Genomic DNA, 25297 nt, shown 5'->3' on the forward strand with positions numbered 1-25297 from the left:
GGCTGCCGAGCCATGATTGGATCAACCACTGCACCCCCAACAACTAATCAACGCCACCCGCTCTGTTCCCTGGATTATTCAGCATCACTCTTGAACTTGTAAATAAACACTCACCTTCGTTTCAACTTACCTTGTCCTGGTCTGCTTCTGGGTTCTGGCTTTGTAACTCGTGACAGAACGATCCGGCCAGTAATGAACCCAGCGGACCTGGACTCTGTTCGCCATGCCATTACCCATCAGGAGAAGATGTTGGGCCATCATAGCACGGAGCTACAGGAGATCGCGTTGGCAGTTCGGAACCTTTCTACCCGGTCTGACGGAGGTCCAGAACCAGCGCGAGTTTCCGGTGGAGGATCCACTACCGGTTTCACCCATCTCGCCTGCCGCGTCTGGAGCGGTGTCCTTCCGTGAGCCCAAGGTTCCGACGCCGGATAAATATGAGGGGGAGCTGGGAAGATGCCGTTCTTTCCTTATGCAGTGTGGGTTAGTGTTCGATCTACAGCCCTACTCTTATGCCACAGACAAGGCTAGGATAGCCTTTGTGATTGAGTTGCTGCGTGGTCGAGCGCTGGAGTGGGCTTCAGCCGTTTGGGAACGACAAGACCCCTGCATGGCTTCATACCCGGGGTTCACGGCCGAGCTGAGGAAGCTTTTCGACCATTCCGTCCGAGGGAGGGACGCAGCTAGGCGCCTGTTTTCGCTTCACCAAGGAACTCGCAGCGTGGCCGACTTCGTGATCGAGTTCAAGACGTTGGCTGTGGAGAGTGGGTGGAATGAGGAGTCTCTGCAAGCGGCCTTCTACCAGGGTCTGTCGGAGCAGCTCAAGGATGAGTTGATCTCCTATCCGGAGCCTAGTGACCTGGACAGCTTGGTAGCCTTGTCTATTCGGGTGGATAATCGAGTCCGAGAGCGAAGGAGGGAGAAGCAATGGGGTCCGTCCAATCGATCAGCTTCTCAGGTTCCAGTCGGGTCGGGATTGGACCAGAATACGTCGATCATCGTCCACCACACAGGATTAGTGGAGAGGTCCTGTCTCCCGATTCGGAACCAATGCAAGTAGGGCGGCACGGGTTAACCAAGGAGGAACGCCAACTCAGACGTAGGACTAACTGTTGCCTCTACTGTGGTGGTTCGGGACATTACCTCGCCACCTGTTCCCGGCGGTCGTCAAACTGCGCGGCTCGCTAAAGTTGGGAGGACTTTTAGCGAGCCAGTTTCGACCTCTCAATACCTCTGTCAGACCCCGTTTCCCGGCTACCCTTGTGAACAGGAATCAGAGCTTAGCGATTAACGCTTTTATCGATTCAGGTGCCGATGGAAGCTTTCTTGATGCCGAGTTGGTGGAACAGCTGGGGCTTTCCAAGGAGCAATTGCCGGAAGCCATTAAGGCGACCACTCTGAACGGCAGTAGGCTGGCACGTATCACGATGAGGACTGAACCGGTTAAGATGCTGTTGTCGGGGAATCATTCGGAGATGATTTCATTCTTCATTCTGCCGTCTTCCCATGTTCCTCTGGTCCTTGGATACCCCTGGCTGAAGGAACACAATCCCACGTTCGATTGGGTGACGGGCAAGGTAACGAGTTGGAGCCTTGATTGTCATGCTAACTGTCTCAAGACTGCCTGTCCCCATTCGGTTCCCAGTCAGGTGATTGAGGCTAAACCCCCCAGATTTGTCCCTGGTTCCCGAGACATATCACGATTTGGGGGAAGTGTTCAGTAAGCAGAGGGCTCTGTCACTCCCCTCCCCACCCGACCATATGATTGTGCCATCAACCTGTTCCCTGGAGCTGTCTACCCCAAGGGAAGGTTATACAGTATCTCCCGCCCTGAACGTGAGGCTTTGGAGACCTACATCAAGGAGTCCCTAGCTGCTGGTCTCGTTCGTCCTCGTCATCACCCCTGGGGGCAGGATTCTTCTTTGTGGGTAAGAAGGATGGCTCTCTTCGACCGTGTATTGATTATCGGGGGTTGAATGACATCACGGTCAAGAACAAGTATCCCCTGCCCTTGATGAGTTCTGCCTTCGACTCCTTACAGGGTGCTACGGTGTTCACCAAGCTAGACCTACGCAATGCGTATCACATGGTCCGGATCAGAGAGGGAGACGAGTGGTTGACGGGTTTCAATACACCGATGGGTCACTTCGAGTATCAGGTGATGCCGTTTGGACTGACCAATGCTCCAGCGGTATTCCAGAGTATGGTGAACGACGTCCTGAGAGATATGATCGGTCTCTTTGTGTTTGTTTATCTGGATGACATTCTGATCTTCTCGAAGGAACCTTCCGACCACGTCCAGCATGTCCGGCAGGTTCTGCAGCGATTGTTGGAGAATCGCCTGTTCGTGAAGGCCGAGAAGTGCGAGTTTCACGCCCACACGACATCCTTTCTCGGGTACATCATCTCCAGGGGAGAGATTAGGATGGACCAGGAGAAGGTTAGAGCGGTTCTGGAATGGGCCCAGCCCGGTACGAGATTGCAGCTCCAGAGATTTTTGGGGTTTGCGAATTTCTACCGCAGATTCATCCGGGATTACAGCCGTGTGGCCGCTCCGTTAACTGCCTTGACTTCCAGTATCAGGAGCTTCAAGTGGAATCCGGAGGCGGATCGAGCGTTTCTGGATTTGAAGAGGCGATTCACCAACGCACCGATTCTCTCTCAACCGGACACGGCCCGTCAGTTCGTCGTTGAAGTGGACGCGTCTGATGTGGGAGTTGGTGCCATCCTGTCGCAGCGATGCTCCACGGACAGTAAACTCCATCCCTGCGCCTACTACTCTCGTCGCCTTTCGCCTGCGGAGAGGAATTACGATGTGGGTAACCGGGAGCTTCTCGCGGTGAAACTTGCCTTGGAGGAGTGGCGCCACTGGTTGGAGGGGCGGAGCAACCGTTTATTGTCTGGACTGACCACAAGAATCTTGCTTACGTGCAATCGGCTAGACGTCTCAACTCCCGTCAGGCCAGGTGGTCGTTGTTTTTCGGACGATTCAATTTTTTCCCTGACGTTCCGACCTGGATCTAAGAACGGCAAGGCGGACGCCTTGTCTCGGATGTTCTCCAAGACGGAGGAGAGTGGGTCCAAGACCGAGACAATTCTCCCCCGGAACTGCGTCGTGGGAGCTGTTAGGTGGAAGATTGAGGAGGAGGTGATGGCGGCCCCTTCGGACGCAGCCCGGTCCCGGTAACGGTCCACCCGGTCGGTTGTTTGTGCCTGAGTCGGTTCGTCCTGCGGTCCTCAAATGGTCCCACGCCAGCAAGATGGCTTGTCACCCTGGCGTGGCTCGGACGATGGCGCTTCTTCGCAGACGTTTTTGGTGGCCTGCCATGGCCGAGGATACTCGGGGTTATGTTGCTGCCTGTCCAGTGTGTGCGCAGAATAAGAGTACCAATCGGCCCAGCTCTGGACTACTTCACCCCCTTCCTATTCCCCGGCGACCATGGTCGCATCTGGCCCCTGGACTTTGTCACTGGGTTGCCCGCTTCTGAGGGGAACACGGTCGTTCTGACTATCGTGGACAGATTCAGCAAGTTCGCCCACTTTGTGCCAATTGCCAAGCTTCCCTCTGCCTCGGAGACGTCCGAGATCCTGGTTAGGGAGGTTTTCAGGGTCCACGGTTTGCCCAGTGATATCGTTTCCGACCGTGGCCCTCAGTTTACCTCTGCTGTCTGGAAGTCCTTCTGTTTGGCCATTGGAGCTACAGTCAGTCTCACATCTGGTTTTCACCCCCAATCTAATGGTCAGGCGGAGAGAGCCAACCAGAAAATGGAATCCACGCTACGCTGCCTGGCCTCTTCCAACCCCACCTCCTGGGTCTCTCAGTTGCCTTGGGTTGAGTATGCCCACAATACTCTCCCTACATCTGCCACTGGGATGTCTCCCTTCCAGTGCCTGTATGGCTACCAACCTCCCTTGTTCCCTTCTCAGGAGAAGGAGCTCTCAGTGCCTTCTGTTCAGGCCCATATTCGTCGTTGCCACCGGACCTGGCATCGGGCCAGAAAGGCACTCCTTAGAGTTTCGGACCGGTATCAGCTCCAGGCGAATCGTCGCCGGATCCCCGCTCCCACCTATACCATCGGAGATAGGGTCTGGTTGGCCACACGGGATCTCCCTTTACGGACTGAGTCTAGGAAGTTGTTACCGAAGTTCATTGGTCCGTTTGTGGTGGAGAAGGTGATCAATCCGGTGGCAGTTCGACTCAAACTCCCGAGGACGCTCAGAGTCCATCCCACCTTTCATGTCTCCTGCCTCAAGCCTGTTTTCCTCAGTCCTCTGTTGCCTCCTCCGCCTCCTCCTCCTCCTCCTCGGATGATCGGAGGTGGTCCTGCCTACACGGTGCGACGCATCATGGATTCCAGACGGCGGGGCCGGGGTTTCCAGTATCTCGTGGACTGGGAGGGGCATGGTCCTGAGGAGAGGAGTTGGATTCCGCGGCGACAGATCCTAGATGCTGACCTCATCCGTGACTTCTACCGCCTCCATCCTGGCGCTCCGGGGAGTCCGCCCGGTGGCGTTCGTCGGAGGGGGGGTACTGTAACGATCCCGGCAGTCTGAGTCGGGTCCTGTCTGTGGACTAGTTTTTCTGCTCGTAATCTCCAGTTTCCCGAGGGTTCTGGAACGCTCCGGGGAGCTCTCTTGATTTCCGCACCTGCATCCCATCAGCAATCTGCACACCTGGTCCTGATCATCACCCTTCTTAGGCTCTGGCCTAACATCCATTCCCTGCCGGATCGTTAGCCATGAACAGTAGGTTTACCAGAGTATCAGTCGTAGAGCTTCTAGCGTTAGTTTTGTTGTTTTGCACCTTGTTGATTTGTTGTTTACTTACCTCCGTTTTGTTCCATCTGCAGTCACTCGTCCGGAACCTTCATCCAACCTCTGCCTGGTGGTCGGCGGCTGCCGAGCCATGATTGGATCAACCACTGCACCCCCAACAACTAATCAACGCCACCCGCTCTGTTCCCTGGATTATTCAGCATCACTCTTGAACTTGTAAATAAACACTCACCTTCGTTTCAACTTACCTTGTCCTGGTCTGCGTCTGGGTTCTGGCTTTGTAACTCGTGACAGAAAGCCCCAAAGGCTTCAGAAACCCTCTGTTTCCCATCACTAATATATACATGAACTAAACAACCCTAACCCTAGCAAGAATAAAATAGAGATTTCAGTAGGGAACATTATGCTCCCATCTGTCTCTTACTCATGTGTGAACATTTTCGGCAGTTTCAAAACTGGCAGTGCACTCCGCAATGTCAACCAACCTGCAGACCACTAAACTACATCAACATTCTTAGTAACGGTTACAGAAACATTTTACTTTTTACTTTTTACATGTGGTTGTTTAGCTACCTTCGTTGAATGCACTAACTTAAGTCGCCCTGGATAAAAGCATCTGCTAAATCAGTGGTTCCCAAATGTTTTCACTTCCATCATTGGGGAACATCTTGCAAAAGGTTCCAGATATAACTATTTTCAGATAATATAGAACCCTTTTTGATTCCACATAGAACCTCTGGTTCCAAATAGAACTCTTAAAAGGGTGCTTACTTACCAAAAAGGGTTTTATCAGACCTTTTTTCAGAGAGTTTTCCTACAGAGACAGAAGGTTCTACACTGAACAAAAATATAACCGTAACATGTAAAGTGTTAGTCCCATGTTTCATGAGCTGAAATAAAAACTCCCAGAAATGTTCCATATGCACAACAAGTTTATTTCTCTCAGATTTTGTGCACAAATTTGTTTATATCCCTGTTAGTGAGCATTTCTCCTTTGCCAAGATAATCCATCAACCTGACAGGTGTGGCATATCAATAAGCTGATTAAACAGCATGATTATTACACAGGTGCACCTTGTGCTGGGGACAATGAAAGGCCACTATAAAATGTGCTGTTTTGTCACAGAACACAATGCCACAGATGTCTCAAGTTTTGAGGGAGTGTGCAATTGGCATGCTGGCCGCAGGAATGTCCACCAGAGCTATTGCCAGATAATTGAATGTTAATTTCTCTACCGTAAGATGCCTCCAATCTCGTTTTAGAGAATTTGGCAGTCCAACCGGCCTCACAACCACCCTCCCAGGCCCACCCATGGCTGCACCCCTGCCCAGTCATGTGAAATCCATAGATTACGGCCTAATTATTTCACTTGACTGATGTCCTTATATGAACTGTAACTCAGTAAAATCTTTGAAATTGTTGCATGTTGCGTTTTATATTTTTGTTCAGTATAGCACAAATTTTTTCTGAGAGTGTACGGGCCCAAGTCAAAAGTAGTGCACTATATAGGGACTAGGGTGCCATTAGGTACTCAGCACTAGTGATGGACAGGCAGGGAGTTGAGTTAAGGGTTGAAAAGAGAGCAGAGGTTGCTTATGGGATGGCCCAGTTGGGGCTGCATTCTGATTGAGGCATGCTTTTGCCTGGGAGGAATTGAGGAGAGTCGGATGGCAACATTCTGTATTTCTTTTTAAAATGCCATGCACATGTGTTATTTTTTATAATATTTCCACTGCCAACTTCTGCACACACACACACACACTCTGACACTCCGACAGACTCTGGGGGCAGAGGGTTGAACAGGGGACCGGGCGCAGTCCGAGAGAGCAACCCTCTTATCATCTGCCAGGTGTGCCCGTCACCTGGTGGAAGAGCTCTCGAGGAACAGCATTCCTATCCATCGCCATGCCGACAAGAGCAAACACACTCCGCGCATGAATAAACAAACCTGCTGCTAAATATGCCACTCTCTGTCAGACACTTACTCTGTTTCTCTCTGTCTCTCTCTGCATCTCTTTCACTCTCTCTCTGCCTCTCACTGTCTAACTCTCTCTGTCTCTCTGCCTCTCACTGTCTAACTCTCTCTGTCTTTCTATCTATCCCTCAGCCTCTCTCTCCCTATCCTCATCCCTTTCTCTCTCTCTTATTCCCTCCCTCCACCTCTCACTCTGACTCTCTCTCAGCTTCTGTCTCTCTGTCTGTATGACTGCCTATTCACTTCCTGCCAGTACTCCATTAGTTATGCTACTTTCTCCACACCTTCTTCCCTCTTTCCCAACCCCTCTACCTCCCTCTTCTCCTCCTTCTCTCCCTCCTTCTCTCTCCGCTTGACTTGCAGTTAACTGTCAAATTTCATCCTGGCGGCTGTGGTGCTGGAATCAATCAGAGTTGACTAGCTTTCGGCTTATCTCAACCTGTGGTGATTGATTTTCCTCGTTAGGTATAATTTGATGCTCTCTCCCATATCTTCCAAAGCAAATTAAATTGTAGTCGAGTCAAATGGGGCTCCTGGTCTCGGGCTGCTGTGAGTGACCGAGCGTGTGTGTGTGTGTGTGTGTGTGTGTGTGTTTGTGTCTGTTTATGAGTGCATGTGTCTGTGTGTGTGTCAGGGCGGTGGGTTGTTAGATACAGCTAATGGGAAGTGGCGGACACATGATGGAAAACTAAAGAGGATGCTGTTGAACAGGGCTGCTTTCCCACTGGGCTGACACACTCACTCAGCACAGCACAATGTCTCCTCTGCCACTGCTCACTACTGCTAAAGCACACTATATCTGAATCTATCCTGCTGTACTGAGCCAATGCAACATCTAGGATTGCAAGATTCCATTAAAGTTCCCAAAATTATCAGGTTTTCCAGAAATCCTGGTTGGAGGATCCCGGATTTCCTGCTTATTCTGTCCTGATCCCAGGAATCTTCCAACAGTGATTTTTGGAAAACTTGGGAATTTTGAGAAAGTGAAGACGCTGTCAAATAAAGTGTTACGGTTTATTACCATTTGTTACCATTTATTGTTACAGGCATGTATGAGTGGTGATGGTAACCCACCTCATCCTTGTCCTCAGCCTGGATGAAGAGGGGCAGGGCGAAGCCCACCTGGGCCAGCTCGGTGATGTGCACACGGTACTCGGAGCTGTTCAACTTGGGCGCATTGTCGTTCTTGTCAATCAGCAGGATGGTGAAGGTGGTCATCACCGAGGCATCTGACGGGGTACGGTCATCGTTTAACTCTGTGCCCTGAGGGAGGAATGCAGGAGAGAAAAGGGGGAGAGGGAGAGAGAGAGAGACAGGGGGAGTATAGGAGAAGGACGGGCAGAGAAGACAGGCGAATAAGTACAGAGAAAGCGAGAGAGATGTGTCATATTGGAGCTGAAATTGTTATAGTGGAGTGAAAGCAGTAAGCACTCAATGCATGCATCCAAATGGCACCCTATTCCCTACATAGTGTACTACTTTTGACCTGGACCCATAAGGCTCTATATAGAGATAGGGTCCCATTTGGGATGTAGCCAATCTCCTCCAGGTATTTACAGCTGTACCTTTATTGGATCAAGCGGGGGGACAAAAAGCAATCATAGAAAGCATCTCTAAGTGGAGGCGCGAAGGGTTCACCGTAGAGATGCATCACACACACAATGAGATTTAAGAGAAAATAGTCCCATTACGCTCTCCCTCTCTCCTTTTTTTTCTTCTCTCTTTCTTTTGCTCTCTCTGTCGATGATGGGAGGAGCGGGGAGATGAAAAGAGGCGAGAGAGGGGAAATAGAAAGTTGTTCTTTTATTGAAGAAGTGACGGAGCGATGTCGCAGGCAATAGGAAAGGTTAGGACAAAAGTGGTGCCTTGTGGGTAATCAGGGTTTTGTGTCACTTAGCAGCGTATGACATCCTCTTCCAAGAAATAGAAATAGTGTCACGAGAAATACATTGGCGCAGTGGTCTAAACATGTGCCACTAGAGATCCTGGTTCGAATCCAGGCTCTGTCGCAGCCGGCCGCGACCGGGAGACCCATGGGGCGGCGCACAATTGGCCCAGCGTCGTCCAGGGTAGGGGAGGGAATGGCCGGCAGGGATGTAGCTCAGTTGATAGAGCATGGTGTTTGCAACGCCAGGGTTGTGGGTTCGATTCCCACGGGGGGCCAGTATTAAATAAATAAATGTGTTCACTAACTGTAAGTCGCTCTGGATAAGAGCGTCTATTAAATGACCAAAAAAAAAAAAAAAAAAAAAATAGGTGTTCAGTCCCAGGGTCCTGAGCATGGTGATGAGCTTGGAGGGGACTGTGGTGTTGAATGCTGAGCTCCAACACTCAAAACGGACTATATCCCAAATGGCACCCTATTCCTTATAGTGCTCTATGGGCCCTGGTCAAAAGTAATGCACTATAAAGAGAATAGGGTGCCCTTTGGGACGCAGCCACTATCTAAGCTGGACTAAAGTTGAGAAAATAGTTTGATTACTACAGTACTCAGAATCAATAAAGCCACCAAAGAAGTGCAGTCAGAGAGCGAGAGGGAAGGACAATCTACATATTATAAATATATATATATATATATATATATATATATATATATATATATATATATATATATATATATATATATATATATATATATTATTATTATTTTTTGGTCTGAATTTACTCCTAGTTTGCTGTAATGGTTGATTTCAATAAATAATAAAGATTGAGGTTGGAAGGGTATATTATCAAAGAAGATGTGATGGAATTCCCTGTTTGCATTATTATACCAATGCTCATAGAAAAAGGTTTCTAAAGGTTTCGCTGTTGAATGAAAAGTTTCTACCTGGAACCATGTAAAGTGTAATTCTACAGGGATAAGCTGAAGAACCCTTTATGGATTTAGGTGGCACCTTTCTTTCTAAGAGTGTACACACTCAACTTACAACTCACACACATACACACCTATTTGTGTGTCTAAAGCAGACTAAAGGTTCTGGTAGAAAGCAGTCATCAACATTCACTCTGAGAAAACTGGCCTTTTAGCACAAATCCCTACACCTCTTTCCCCTCCCCCGTTGCCACACTGAAATTCATTTCATGCCCCCTCTCCCAATCTGTGTGAACCATTTGGTGAGGAGAGGAAGCAGAGGACTGTAAGAAAGGAGATGAAGAGGCCAGGGGTGAGAAGGAAAGACTCCCACTATATGAGTGGCTCAGTGGAGGGATATTGGGAATCTACATCTGGCTCAGAAAGAGGGAGAGAGAAGGAGAGGAACAAATAATTTCCACAGCATTGGCCCGGCAGGACTCTAACAACATTAAGAACATCTTCATCTTCCTTTATCCTCCCAGGTTGCTCCCAAGGAAGACTAACTCTTCTCTAAATATGAGAATCTCAGCAGGACCCTGTCATAACAAGCCTTAGGGTGGGGTGTGAAACTGCACACCTGGAAGATTATACCTCGCATCCCAATGCCTTGGATGAAGTATTGATGATGTATTCTATACTGTACCAGCATACAGGGTATCTTAATTCAAAATGTGCGTACTGTATGTGACTGGGAGGGTTTACAACTAAAGAGAATGTAGAGTGGGGGTGTAGCTATATGTTCAGTTTAGGTCTCATCACTCCCAGGCCTAAACACAAACACAGACAGACAGACAGACAGACAGACATACCTTGACGGTGAGAGTGAATCCAGCTGAGTAGAGGGGGTTCTCTCTGTCCAGCTGTCCATTCACCGTCAGAGAGCCACTGATGTAGTCCAGAGCAAAGATACTGTTGGTATTGCCTGGAGGGATGAGAGGAGAGGGGGAGAGGGGGAGAGAGGGAAAGGATGGAAAAGGGGGGTGGGATATGAGAGGTTGAGAGAGGAGAGAGGAGGAGGAGGAGAGAAAATAGGATGAGAGAGGAGAAAAAAATAGAGGGTGAGAGAGACAGGAGGGAAGAGATGAGAGAGGAAAGGGAGAGAGAGTCAGTGGTGGTCATGACATTTTGTCAGCAGGTGATTGTCATTGAAATAACTGCCGGTCTCATGGTAATTGACGATTAATTAACATAAACACATTCAGCATCTCTGTCTAATACGCATAGCCTACAAGCCACTGATCTCCTTTCTTACACTCCTTTGGAACGTCTACATTTTAAAAAGTCTAACAAATCCATTTAATATAGCCTACACCTTTAAAACTCAATTCTGGACCTCGAAGCCAGTTCCACTGCATTTTTTCATTGTTACCCTCTAGTAATGAATTTAGACCTGTGACACCAGGTGTGTGCAATTAATGATCAGGTAGAACATAAAACCAGCAGGCTCCAGACTTCATAGGGTAAGAGCTAAGTACCCCTGGCCTACACCATCACAATAAATCCATTATTTATTTTAGACAGGTCTAAAGAAACATTATGATTATGAAGAAAATGAAGCCTATTTCAGAAAAACAGAATAGCATATTCTGAGCCTTCCTTATGTTAGGCCCTGATCTGGCTATGCCATATGGCTGTGGGCAACACTAGTTCATTTGGCAGGCAAGATTAGCTTATAATTCCCATTTTATAGTAAGAACAATTCAATTCAGTAAAATAGAAAGGATATTTTCCACCAAACTGTTTGAGGGAGCACATGTGGCTATTCTGTGTTGAGCGGTTAATAAAGTAACAGGTCATCCTATATGCTTAATTTAGAGTTATTTATGCAACTTTAGTTGTGATACAAACGTTAGTGTCATGAGCACTCTCTCTCCCTGGTAGCAACATTAATTGCATTCAATTATCTTCCACTCTGCTCACCTCCCTCTCTCTACTCAGCCTAACTAGCTCCACCTGCCCTGCTCTGCTCTTGTTACCTGGCCAGCTGCACTGCATTTCCCACTCACCATCCTCACCTTGCCTCACTCTGTTCTAATTACTCTGCCAGCTGAACTGCATTTCCCCACTACCTCTCCCAGTATATCAAGCCCTGGTTTTCAGCCAAGCCCTGTCAGATCGTCTTCAAACCCGGACCAGTAACCTGCCTGTCTGCGCTCTGACTCCTGTTTGTGATACCCGATCCTTTCTTGACTGCCTCCTTGTTCTACTGCCCCGTCTATCCCAACCTGCCTTCTGGACCTCGACTACTCTCCGATCTTCAGCCCCTCCGGTAACTCGTTTCTGCCTTCTGTCTCTCACCACGATATTTGCCCAGCCCTGATCTGTACTTCTGCCTGCCATTCATATTGCTGTTGTGTGTGTGTGTTCCCCCAGGTCTCCGACCACCAGATGAGCGTGCCCAGACGTTTCACCACCCTCAGCCCGATACGCCGCTCCATCACTGGGGAACACACACACTAAGCACTTGGACTGGACACCCCCGGACATTTGGTGACCCCGGAGCACAGGTACCCACAGGAGGACCCTGAAAGACCCCTGACACCCCTGGGACTCCTCTTCCCGCCTGTAACCTTGAATAAAGAACTCTGAATTTGAACTTGCGCTCTTGGGTCCTCTTCTGTTCGTGACAGAACGATCTGACCATCATGGACCCAGCGCACTCCCTGACCACGATGGAGGAAGAGCCAGAGAGGACTGCCCTACAGCGACTGGAACGCTCTGAGGGAGACATAAATCGGATGGCTGGCGACATCGCTTCCCTTCTCCAGCTATTCAACCAGCAGCAACAACAGTTCCAACTGCAGCAACAACAGCTAGCCCAAGCCCTGCAACTACTCTCAAGCCCGGCTACTCCACCTGCACCCCCCTGGTCCTTTTGTTCCTGTACCACCGATACTCCTTCATCCCTCCGCTGGAGGTCCCAATGCTGCAGGCCCGGCAGTGCTGCCACCAGATCCCCACGCTCCTGAACCAAGGATTGGGAACCCGGAACGTTTTGATGGCAACCAGAAGCAAGTAAGACCATTCTTGAGCAGCTGCCGAATCCAGTTTGCACTACAGCCCAGGACTTTCTCAACAGAGGGAGCCAAGGTGGGGTATGTCATCACACATCTCACCGGTCGAGCTCGGTTGTGGGGAACGGCGAATTCGACCGGCAAACCCCAGCCTGTGCCTCCTTCAGTGCCTTTGAGGAGGAGATGTTAAAGGTCTTTGACCTAGGCTCGCCAACAGCCGAGCGTCACAAGCTCTGCTCACCATCCGTCAGGGCAATCGGACAGTGGCAGACTTCTCCATTGACTTTCGTACCCTGGCCAGTCAAAGCTCGTTTAACCCAGAGGCACTGGTGCAAGCCTTCCTCCATAGCCTGGCGGACTATATCAAGGACGAGCTTGTTTCCCATGACCCGCCCTCAACGCTTGATGCCGCCATTGACCTTGCCGTTCGCATTGACCGCCGTATACAGACCCGGAGGAGGGAGAAGGGCCGTCTCAGTCAACCTGCCATCCGTACTCGGGTCGATACCGCTTCTGTCCAGCCCCTACCTGTCAAGTCCCATAGCCAACTCAATCAGCCTGAGCCCATGGAGATTGGCCGTGCCTCTCTGACTCCCGAGGAGCGTCGGCGCCGTCTAAGCTCCAACCTTTGCCTCTACTGTGGTGGCGAGAATCACCGTGTCGCTACTTGTCCGGCAAAAGCCGCAGCTCACCAGGTGTAGGGGAGATCCGGGTGAGCTCAACAAGCCTTCAGTCTCCCTCCATCCGAAAGACCCTGCTTCATCTCCGCCTTCAGCTTTCTGACAAGACTCATACATTGGCCGCCCTTGTGGATTCCGGGCCGAAGCAAACATCATGGACCCTGAGCTTGCACAGCAACTGGGCGTGAACCATCATCAACTGACACAACCCATTCCTGCACGAGCCCTGGATGGGCATCATCTTGGCACTGTCACTCATATCTCCGCCCCTGTGACAATCCTGCTGTCAGGAAACCACCAGGAGTCCATCCAGTTTCACCTCCTACACTCACCTGGCCAACCACTCATTCTTGGATACCCGTGGCTCCGTCAGCACAACCCCCACATCGACTGGGAGACAGGAACAGTCCGTGAGTGGGGAAGGAGTTGTCACCAGACCTGTTTAAGGGGGGCCACCCTGCCCGTTCACCGGGAAGGATCTAGCGCTACCTCCGACATATCCAATGTTCCGGCCTGTTACCACAGCCTGAAAGAGGTGTTCAACAAATCCAAGGCGACATCTCTACCCCCACACAGACCCTATGACTGCGCGATTGATCTCCTGCCTGGCACAGCACCTCCCAAGGGTCGTCTGTATTCACTGTCAGCCCCGGAAAGAAAGGCCATGGAGGACTACATTAATGACTCTCTTGCCTCCGGGATAATTAGACCGTCGTCTTCCCCCCGCAGGAGCGGGATTCTTCTTTGTCGGCAAGAAGGACGGTTCTCTTCGTCCATGCATAGATTACCGGGGTCTGAACGACATCACGGTTATGAATCGCTACCCACTGCCCTTACTTTCGTCTGCCTTCGAACTGCTGCAGGGAGCCACTGTATTCACTAAGCTGGACCTTCGCAATGCCTACCATCTGGTGCGGATGAGGGAGGGAGACGAATGGAAGACAGCGTTCAACACACCAACCGGCCACTATGAATATCTCGTCATGCCCTTCGGCCTCACCAATGCCCCAGCAGTTTTTCAAGCCCTAGTGAATGATATCCTCAGGGACATGCTAAATACGTTCGTATTTGTGTACCTTGACGATATTTTAATATTCTCAAAGACTCTGTCAGAACACACGCACCACGTCCGGTTGGTCCTGCGCCGCCTGCTGGAGAACTCTCTTTTCGTGAAGGCAGAGAAGTGCGAGTTCCATGCCAAGACCGTTTCATTCCTGGGGTATGTGGTGACCGAGGGCAGCATTCAGATGGATCTCACGAAGGTGTCGGCTGTCACTTCCTGGCCAGTTCCTGAGTCTCGGAAGAAGTTGCAACAGTTCCTGGGCTTTGCCAACTTTTATAGGAGATTCATCAGAAACTATAGCACAGTGGCTGCACCCCTCACGGCGCTAACCAGCACTAAACAACCGTACCAATGGACATCAGCTGCTGATAAGGCCTTCAATATCCTCAAGACATGTTTCACTTCTGCTCCCATCCTCCAGATGCCAGATGCAGCAAGGCAGTTTGTGGTGGAGGTAGATGCTTCGGACGTGGGAGTGGGTGCAGTGCTTTCTCAAAGAGCAGCTGAGGATGGCAAGATGCACCCCTGTGCCTTCTACTCCCGTCGGCTAACCCCCTGCCGAATGCAACTACGACATTGGGAACCGCGAGCTGTTGGCTGTCAAGCTCGCCCTTGAAGAATGGCGGCACTGGTTAGAGGGGTCAAAGGAACCATTCGTAGTGTGGACAGACCACAAGAACCTGGAGTATATCCAAACAGCCAGGAGGCTGAACTCCCGTCAACAGCGGTGGTCTCTGTTCTTTACGCGCTTCAATTTCACGCTCTCCTACCGCCCGGGATCTCGCAACATCAAACCTGATGCTCTTTCCCGGATGTTTCAGAAGGACGAGACCACCGCCATGACAGCTCCCATTCTTCCCAGCCACTTGGTCGTAGCGGCCCTCACCTGGGAGATCGAGAAGCAGGTCATGGAGGCTCTTCGGGACCAGCCAGGTCCAAGCACCAGCGCCCCCAACCGTCTGTTTGTTCCAGCAAATCTCAGGTCACCTGTGATTCAGTGGGGGCACGAATCCCGTCTGGCCTGTCATCCCGGCATCACTCGCACCCTTCATCTGGTCCGCCAGCGGTTCTGGTGGCGGGGGATGAGACGGGATGTCCGAGAATTCATCCGAGCTTGTCCCACTTGTAACCGAAACAAGACTCCCAACCAGCCTCCTGCTGGGTTGCTGCAACCCCTACTCATACCCAAGAGGCCCTGGTCCCACGTTTCACTGGACTTTGTTACGGGCCTTCCGCCCTCTGACGGACACACAGTCATCCTTACCATTGTTGACCGCTTTAGTAAGATGACCCACTTCGTGCCCCCTTCCCAAACTACCCTCTGCTAAAGAGACCTCCCAGGTGGTCCTGGAACATGTGTTTCGTATCCATGGCCTACCCCAGGATATAGTGTCAGACCGGGGCCCGCAATTCTCAGCAACCTTTTGGAAGGAGTTCTGTCATCTCCTTGGGGCCACCGCCAGCCTATCGTCTGGATTCCACCCGCAGTCAAACGGCCAGACTGAACGCATGAACCAGGAGCTGGAGAAGGCACTGAGGTGTGTGGCTTCCCAAAATCCCCGGGCCTGGGCTCAACACCTGCTCTGGGTGGAATATGCCCATAATTCACTCACCAGTTCCTCCACCGGGCTCTCCCCCCTTTCAGTGTGTCTACGGGTATCAACCTCCACTGTTTGCCAGCCAGGAGGCGGATGCCACCTGTCCGTCTGCTCTTGCGTATGCCCGCCGCTGCCGCCGCACTTGGGCCCAGGCTCGCACTGTGCTCCTGAAGTCTGGAACCAGCTACGCCGTCGGTGCCAACCGACGGAGGACCCCAGCACCTACTTACCGGGTTGGTCAGAAGGTCTGGCTGTCTGCCCGGGATCTGCCGCTGCGGGTTGTATCACGAAAGCTGGCCCCTCGCTTCATTGGTCCTTTTCCTGTGCAGAAAGTCATCAGTCCAACGGCGGTCCGACTTCAGTTGCCCGCTTCCATGCGGGTCCACCCCACCTTCCACGTCTCCAAGGTCAAGCCGGTCCATGAAAGTCCCCTGGTCCCTGCAGCTCCGGCGCCACCTCCTCCGCGCCTCGTAGATGGCGGTCCTGTCTTCACCGTCCGGCGGCTGCTCCGCTCTAGGCGAAGGGGTAGGGGTCTCCAGTACCTCGTTGATTGGGAGGGATATGGTCCAGAGGAGAGGACCTGGATCCCGGCCAGGAGGATAGTGGACCGGACCCTTATCACTGACTTCCACCGACTACATCCTGATCAGCCTGCAATCCGTAGGGGGCCGTCCCAAGAGGGGTTCCTAGCCGTCCGGCCCGCCCTGCTCCTGTCTCAGTGCCTGTCCTGTCTCCCCGACCGTGACCCTCCAGCTCCTTCTGAGGATGAGGAGATTCACTCGGACCGCTCGGAGGAGTTCTGACCCGCCGCCTGCTCCCCTCCACCCTCCCGGCATGATGTTGTTCTTGGGACTTCTGGGGCCGTCCCTTGGAGGGGGGTCCTGTCATGAGCACTCTCTCTCCCTGGTAGCAACATTAATTGCATTCAATTATCTTCCACTCTGCTCACCTCCCTCTCTCTACTCAGCCTAACTAGCTCCACCTGCCCTGCTCTGCTCTTGTTACCTGGCCAGCTGCACTGCATTTCCCACTCACCATCCTCACCTTGCCTCACTCTGTTCTAATTACTCTGCCAGCTGAACTGCATTTCCCCACTACCTCTCCCAGTATATCAAGCCCTGGTTTTCAGCCAAGCCCTGTCAGATCGTCTTCAAACCCGGACCAGTAACCTGCCTGTCTGCGCTCTGACTCCTGTTTGTGATACCGATCCTTTCTTGACTGCCTCCTTGTTCTACTGCCCCGTCTATCCCAACCTGCCTTCTGGACCTCGACTACTCTCCGATCTTCAGCCCCTCCGGTAACTCGTTTCTGCCTTCTGTCTCTCACCACGATATTTGCCCAGCCCTGATCTGTACTTCTGCCTGCCATTCATATTGCTGTTGTGTGTGTGTTCCCCCAGGTCTCCGACCACCAGATGAGCGTGCCCAGACGTTTCACCACCCTCAGCCCGATACGCCGCTCCATCACTGGGGAACACACACACTAAGCACTTGGACTGGACACCCCCGGACATTTGGTGACCCCCGGAGCACAGGTACCCACAGGAGGACCCTGAAAGACCCCTGACACCCCTGGGACTCCTCTTCCCGCCTGTAACCTTGAATAAAGAACTCTGAATTTGAACTTGCGCTCTTGGGTCCTCTTCTGTTCGTGACAGTTAGGCTATATGTTTTGATTTCTAATACATTCTAAGGCTGCATGAAAAAAGTTGCATGAAAGGGAAGCGCTCTGCTCTGTTTCACAATTTGACAAGCACTTTATAATATTCTCAATTTAATCTGGTCTTTACATACAGCCTACTAAAACATGTGTGGAATTATTTTTGATTTAGAATGGCCCACCCAAAAAAATATGTCCACTGCCTGCACTCGAATAGCGAATGGGGGTTACATGCAGTCACTTTTTTAATATGCCAGGTAGGCTACACCATTTGTAAAGCGGATTAATGTGCTTAATTTTTTAGAATTTTGCTACAAATATAGCAGCACGGGAAAGCTGGGATCCGCTTTTATTAAATAGTGGCCAGTCAAAACTCTGTTTTCACACGCGATTGCGCGTGTGCCAGCCAGATAGGCAACTCTGGTTGTAAAGCGAAGCAATGTGCTTAAAATATGGAAAGTTGAGAAATAAATATAGTAGGCCTAGCCTATAGAAAGCTGATGGGATCCTCCTCTTTTTAATAGAGGCCATCAAAACTCTTTCATCTCATGCAATTGCATGGCATAGCCTATAGAAATGTTGAGCAACAGGAACACTTATTTCATTCCATGCATCAACCAGCTATGAGGAGCTGGCTCTCACTGCGAAACAGGTGATCCTATTCCGCTCAAAATGCCAGGGCTCTCATCAAGTGTTTGATTTGATTTTGGTTTGCATTGATGTCAGATTGATTAGAGAGACAATAGAGCACTGAGTACCAGGCCATTAGCAACTGACCTTTAGCAAGTTTGGTAGGCTACTAATGACCATCAGAGGCATCAAGATAGCGTAGCAGTGTGGTCGTGTTCTCTTGTGTGTCCATGTAAATAGCCAGTTTTTTGTATTTCTTTTGTATTTTGCGTATATATTTCCCTATCACACTTTTCATCCTTCTACTAAATATACTTTCCTGCAACCCACCTCACTCAATGTGGAACGGATTCTATTATTTACTCACCTTTATCTAGAATCTCCAGTTGAAACTAGCCAGCCAGCTAACTAGCTAACTAGCTACTTGCTATTAGCCACCGTCAGCGGTTTTCACCCAGAACATCGGATTTTCTGCCGGAATAACTGAATCACTGGACCTTAACACCGGATCTAGCTAGCCGCAACCGAATGGATGTCGCTGTAGGCTAATCACCACTGCCCCCGTAGCACCAGTTAGCCTTGAGCCTTGAGCTAGCCCCGGCTATCTACCTCTCTGTCTACCGGACGGGAGTAGCCAGCTAAGCAGCTAACTAGCTACTTGCTATTAGCCACCGTTAGCGGCTTTTTCCCATTGTCCGTGGCCTGCACTACCTACCAGCCAGCTCTAGTCTGGACTATTATCGGCCAGTCTGCACTGTCTGCACAGCGAGTTATCGACACAGAACCTATCGGATTTTCTGCCCGGAATCACTGAATCACTGGACATTTAACACTGGATAATCGCAACTAGCTAGCTGCAACCATATGAACGTTGTTGTTGGCTAATCAGCCTTGAGCTAGCCTTGAGTCAAGCACATCTCCCGGCTATCTACCTCTCTGTCAACCGGACGGGACCTCATAGAGTCGACACGGAGCCCTGCCGATCCATCACGACTGGTCTGCCGATGTAATCGTCTGTGGTTTCAACAGGCTTCCCATTGCGATGACCACGAAGATCCATCAGCTAGCCCCGGCCCGCTAGCACACGCAAACTACAACCGTGCTTCCTGCTCGCTGTGCTGAAGCACCAATTTGAACTACTCTCGGACTCACATATTGCTGTTCACTGGACCTTATGATCACTCAGCTGCACAGCTGATGCCTGCTGGACTGTTCCTTTACACGGTACCCTGTCCTGTTTATTCTGTTTAGCCTCAGCCCAAACTTTATCGCCATTACCAGTTGTTGTCTTAGCTCTCTCTAATAACACCTGTGATTGCTTTATGCCTCTCTCCCATGTCAATATGCCTTGCCTATTGCTGTTCCAGTTAGTTCTTATTATACAATTTCACTGTAGAACCCGAAGTCCTTCTCAAACTGCCTCAAATAGTTCCTTTGTTCCACCCCCCATACATGCCGAGACCGGCTCAATCGGTGCCTCTCTTTCATTGTTACCCAACGCTTAGGTTTACCTCCACTGTACTCATATCCTTCCATATCCTTGTCTGTACATAATGCCCTGAATCTTTTCTACAACACCCGGAAATCTGCCCCCTTTATTCTCTGTACCCAACGCACTAGAAGACCAGTTCTTAAAGCCTTTAGCCGTATCCTTATTCTAGTCCTCCTCTGTTCATCTGGTGATGTAGAGGCTAACCCAGGCCCGGCAGCCCCCAGTATCACTCCTACTCCCCAGGAGCTATCATTTGTTGACTTCTGTAACCGTAAAAGCCTTGGTTTTCTGCACGTTAACATCAGAAGTCTACTTCCTAAGTTTGAGTTATTCACTGCATTAGCACACTCCGCCAACCCTGATGTTCTAGCAGTGTCTGAATCCTGGTTTAGGAAGGCCACCAAAAATTCTGAAATGTCCATCCCCAACTACAACATTTTCCATCTAGATAGAACTGCCAAAGGGGGTGGAGTTGCGATCTACTGTAGAGATAGCCTGCAGAGCTCTATCATACTATCCAGGTCTATGCCCAAACAGTTTGAGCTTCTACTTCTAAAAATCCACATTTCCAGAAATAAGTCTCTCACTGTTGCCGCTGGCTACAGACCCCCCTCAGCCCCCAGCTGTGCCCTGGATACAGCCCCCAGCTGTGCCCCCAGCTGTGGTCCTCTGTAGCTCAGCTGGTAGAGCACGGCGCTTGTAACGCCAAGGTAGTGGGTTCGATCCCCGGGACCACCCATACACAAAAAAATGTATGCACGCATGACTGTAAGTCGCTTTGGATAAAAGCGTCTGCTAAATGGCATATTATTTATTATTATTATTAATTGATTGCCCCCCATTTATCCTCAGAGTTCGTACTGCTTGGTGACCTAAATTGGGATATGCTTAACACCCCGGCCACCCTACAATCCAAACTAGATGCCCTCAATCTCACACAAATTATCAACGAACCTACCAGGTACAACCCTAAATCCGTAAACATGGGTACCCTCATAGATATTATCCTGACTAACTTACCCTCTAAATAAACCTCCGCTGTCTTCAACCAGGATCTCAGCAATCACTGCCTTATTGCCTGCGTCCGTAACGGGTCCGCGGTCAAACGACCACCCCTCATCACTGTCAAACGCTCCCTAAAACACTTTAGCGAGCAGGCCTTCCTAATTGACCTGGCCCAGGTATCCTGGTTGGATATAGATCTCATTCCATCAGTAGAGGATGCCTGGATATTCTTCAAAAGTGCTTTCCTCTCCATCTTAAATAAGCATGCCCCATTCAGAAAATACAGAACTAAGAACAGATATAGCCCCTGGTTCTCCTCAGACTTGACTGCCCTTGACCAGCACAAAAACATCCTGTAGCATACTGCATTAGCATCAAATAGCCCCCACGATATGCAACTTTTCAGGGAAGTCAGGAACTAATATACACAAGCAGTTAGGAAAGCAAAGGCTAACTTTTTCAAACAGAAATTAGCATCCTGTAGCACTAACTCCAAAAAGTTTTGGGACACTGTAATGTCCATGGAGAATAAGAGCACCTCCTCCCAGCTGCCCACTGCACTGAGAATAGGAAACACTATCACCACCGATAAATCTACAATAATCTACATTTTGCTACGGCTGGCCATGCTTTCCACCTGGCTACCACTACCCCGGCCACCAGCTCTGCACCCTCCGCTGCAACTTGCCCATGCCCCCCCCCGCTTCTCCTTCACACAAATCCAGACAGCTGATGTTCTGAAAGAGCTGCAAAATCTGGACCCCTACAAATCATCTGGGCTAGACAATCTGGACCCTTTCTTTCTAAAACTAGCCGCCGAAATTGTCGCAACCTCTATTACTAGCCTGTTCAACCTCTCTTTCGTAACGTCTGAGATCCCCAGAGATTGGAAAGCTGCCGCGATCATCCCCCTCTTCAAAGGGGGTGACACGCTAGATCCAAACTGTTACAGACCGATATCCATCCTGCCCTGCCTTTCGAAAGTTTTTGAAAGCCAAGTTAACAAACAGATCACCGACCATTTCGAATCCCACCGTACCTTCTCCGCTATGCAATCCGGTTTCCGAGCTGGTCATTGGTGCACCTCAGCCACGCTCAAGGTCCTAAACGATATTATAACCGTGATCGATAATAGACAGTACTGTGCAGCCGTCTTCATCGACCTGGCCAAGGCTTTCGACTCTGTCAACCACCGCATTCTTATTGGCATACTAAATAGCCTTGGATTCTCAAATGACTGCCTCGCCTGGTTCACCAACTACTTCTCAGATAGAGTTCAATGTGTCAAATCGGATGGCCTGTTGTCTGGACCTATGGCAGTTTCTATGGGGGTGCCACAGGGTTCAACTCTTGGGCCGACTCTTTTCTCTGTGTATATCAATGATGTCGCTCTTGCTGCTGGTGACTCTCAGATCCACCTCTACGCAGACGACACCATTTTGTATACATCTGGCCCTTCATTGGACACAGTGTTAACAAACCTTCAAACAAGCTTCAATGCCATACAACACTCCTTCAGTAGCCTCCAACTGCTCTTAAACACTAGTAAAACTAAATGCATGCTCTTCAATCGAACGCTGCTGGCACCCGCCCACCCGACTAGAATCACTACTCTCAACGGGTCTGAGCTAGAGTATGTGGACAACTACAAATACCTAGGTGTCTGGTTAGACTGTAAACTCTCCTTCCAGACTCACATTAAGAATCTCCAATCCAAAGTGAAATCCAGAATCGGCTTCCTATTTCGCAACAAAGCCTCCTTCACTCATGCTGCCAAACATGCCCTCGTAAAACTGACTATCCTACCAATCCTTGACTTCGGCGATGTCATTTACAAAGTAGCCTCCAACACTCTACTCAGCAAATTGGATGTAGTCTATCACAGTGCCATCCGTTTTGTCACCAAAGCCCCATATACTACCCACCACTGTGACCTGTACGCTCTTGTTGGCTGGTCCTCAAAACATATTCGTCACCAAACCCACTGGCTCCAGGCCATCTATAAATCACTGCTAGGCAAATCCCCGCCTTATCTTAGCTCATTGGTCACCATAGCAACACCCACCCGTAGTATGCGCTCCAGCAGGTACATCTCACTGGTCATCCCCAAAGCCAACAACTCCTTTGGCCGCCATTCCTTCCAGTTCTATGCTGCCAATGACTGGAATGAATTGCAAAAATCTCTGAAGCTGGAGACTCTTATCTCCCTCACTAACTTTAAGCATCAGTTGTCAGACCACCTTATCGATCACTGCACCTGTACACAGCCCATCTGAAATTAGCCCACCCAACTACCTCATCCCCATATTGTTATTTATTTTGCTAATTTGCACCCCAGTATCTCTATTTGCACATAATCTCTTGCACATCTATCATTCCAGTGTTAATACTAATTGTAATTATTTTGCACTATAGCCTATTTATTGCCTTACCTCCATAACTTGCTACATTTGCACACACTGTATATATATTTTCTGTTGTATTTTTGACTTTATGTTTTGTTTTACCCCATATGTAACTCTGTGGTTGGGCTGTAAGTAAGCATTTCACTGTAATGTCTGCACTTGTTGTATTCGGCGCATGTGACCAATAAAATTTGATTTGATTTGATTTGATTTGTGTGGTTGTTTTTATCGCACTGTTTTGCTTTATCTTGGCCAGAGAACTTGTTCTCAACTGGCTTACCTGGTTAAATAAAGGTGAAAAAATAAAATAAAAATCAGAGCACAGTTTTGGAGAAGCTTATTTACCATGATTCAATTGTTACATGGAATTTGACTGCGGTCATGACTCCTGACTGCCTGTGTGGCGGTAATATGTTCACTGTAATAGCCCTAGTCCGACTAGTCCTACTGATGCCTCTACCCAATAGGCCTGTTTAATAATTAAACAAAACTATTGGGTAGAGGCATCAGTATGACTAGTCGGACAGGTGGAGGTAGATGGTCCATCAGTGTGTCAGTGGTGTGTGTGTGCGTACGTCAGTCGTGTGTGTACAGTACAGTGTATTCAGAAAGTATTCAGACCCCTTGACTTGTTCCACATGTTATGTTACAGCCTTATTCTAAAATGGATTAAATTGTTTGTTTCCCCCTCATCATTTTACACACAATACCCCATGAGGATGAAGCAAAAACAGTTTTTTATACATTTTTGCAAATGTAAAAAAGAATACAAAGGAAATATCACATTTACATAAGTATTCAGACCCTTTACTCAGTACTTTGTTGAAGCAACTTTGGCAGCGATTACAGCCTCACATCTTCTTGGGTATGATGCTACAAGCTTGGCACACCTATATTTGGGGAGTTTCTCCCATTCTTCTCTGCAGATCCTCTCAAGCTCTGTCAGGTTGGATGGGGAGCGTCACTGCACAGCTATTTTCAGGTCTCTCCAAAGATGTTCGATCAGGTTCAAGTCCGGGCTATGGTTGGGCCACTCAAGGACATTCAGAGACTTGTCCCGAAGCCACTCCTGCGTTGTCTTGGCTGTGTGCTTAGGGTCATTGTCCTGTTGGAAGGTGAAACTTAGGCCCAGTCTGAGGTCCTGAGCGCTCTGGAGCAGGTTTTCATCAAGGATCTCTCTGTACTTTGCTCCGTTCATCTTTCCCTCGATCCTGACTAGTCTCCCAGTCCCTGCCGCTGAAAAACATCCCCACAGCATGATGCTGCCACCACCATGCTTCACCGTAGGGATGGTGCCAGGTTTCTTCCAGACGTGACGCTTGGCATTCAGGCCAAAAAGTTAAATCTTGGTTTCATCAGACCGGATAATCTTGTTTCTCATGGTCTGAGAGTCCTTAAGGTGCCTTTTGGCAAACTCCAAGCGGGCTGTCATGTGCCTTTTACTGAGGAGTGGCTTCCGTCTGGCCACTCTACCATAAAGGCTTGATTGGTGGAGGGCTGCAGAGATGGTTATCCTTCTGGAAGGTTCTACCATCTCCACAGAGGAACTCTGGAGCTCTGTCAGAGTGACCATCAGGTTCTTGGTCACCTACCTGACCAAGGCCCTTATCCCCTGATTGCTCAGTTTAGCCAGGCAGCCAGCTCTAGGAACAGTCTTGGTGGTTCAAAACTACTTCCATTTAAGAATGATGGAGGCCACTGTGTTCTTGAGGACCTTCAATTCTGCAGAAATATTTTGGTACCCTTCCCCAGATCAGTGCCTCGACACAATCCTGTCTCGGCGCTCTACAGACAATTCCTTTGACCTCATGGCTTGGTTTTTGCTCTGTCATGCATTGTCAACTGTGGGACCTTATATACAGTGGGGGAAAAAAGTATTTAGTCAGCCACCAATTGTGCAAGTTCTCCCACTAAAAAAAAATGAGAGAGGCCTGTAATTTTCATCATAGGTACACGTCAACTATGACAGACAAAATGAGAAAATAAATTCCAGAAAATCACATTGTAGGATTTTTAATGAATTTATTTGCAAATTATGGTGGAAAATAAGTATTTGGTCAATAACAAAAGTTACTCAATACTTTGTTATATACCCTTTGTTGGCAATGACACAGGTCAAACGTTTTCTGTAAGTCTTCACAAGGT

General features: G+C 49.5%; 1 protein-coding gene across 1 annotated transcript in view; it reads right to left on the reverse strand.

Annotated features, from left to right (window-relative positions):
* The window catches only part of LOC121553231 (cadherin-23-like), a 511998-nt gene that overhangs the window by 86779 nt on the left and 399922 nt on the right, over nt 1-25297 (reverse strand). The window contains exons 10-12 of the mRNA XM_045211458.1: nt 10416-10528; nt 7827-8015; nt 3579-3588 (exon numbers count right to left, since the gene is read on the reverse strand). Of these exons, the coding sequence (XP_045067393.1) occupies nt 3579-3588; nt 7827-8015; nt 10416-10528 (312 nt within the window). The remainder of the gene's footprint in view (nt 1-3578; nt 3589-7826; nt 8016-10415; nt 10529-25297) is intronic.

The sequence above is a fragment of the Coregonus clupeaformis genome, chromosome 37 (assembly GCF_020615455.1).
Source record: "Coregonus clupeaformis isolate EN_2021a chromosome 37, ASM2061545v1, whole genome shotgun sequence".
In the NCBI taxonomy this organism is placed as follows: Eukaryota; Metazoa; Chordata; class Actinopteri; order Salmoniformes; family Salmonidae; genus Coregonus; species Coregonus clupeaformis.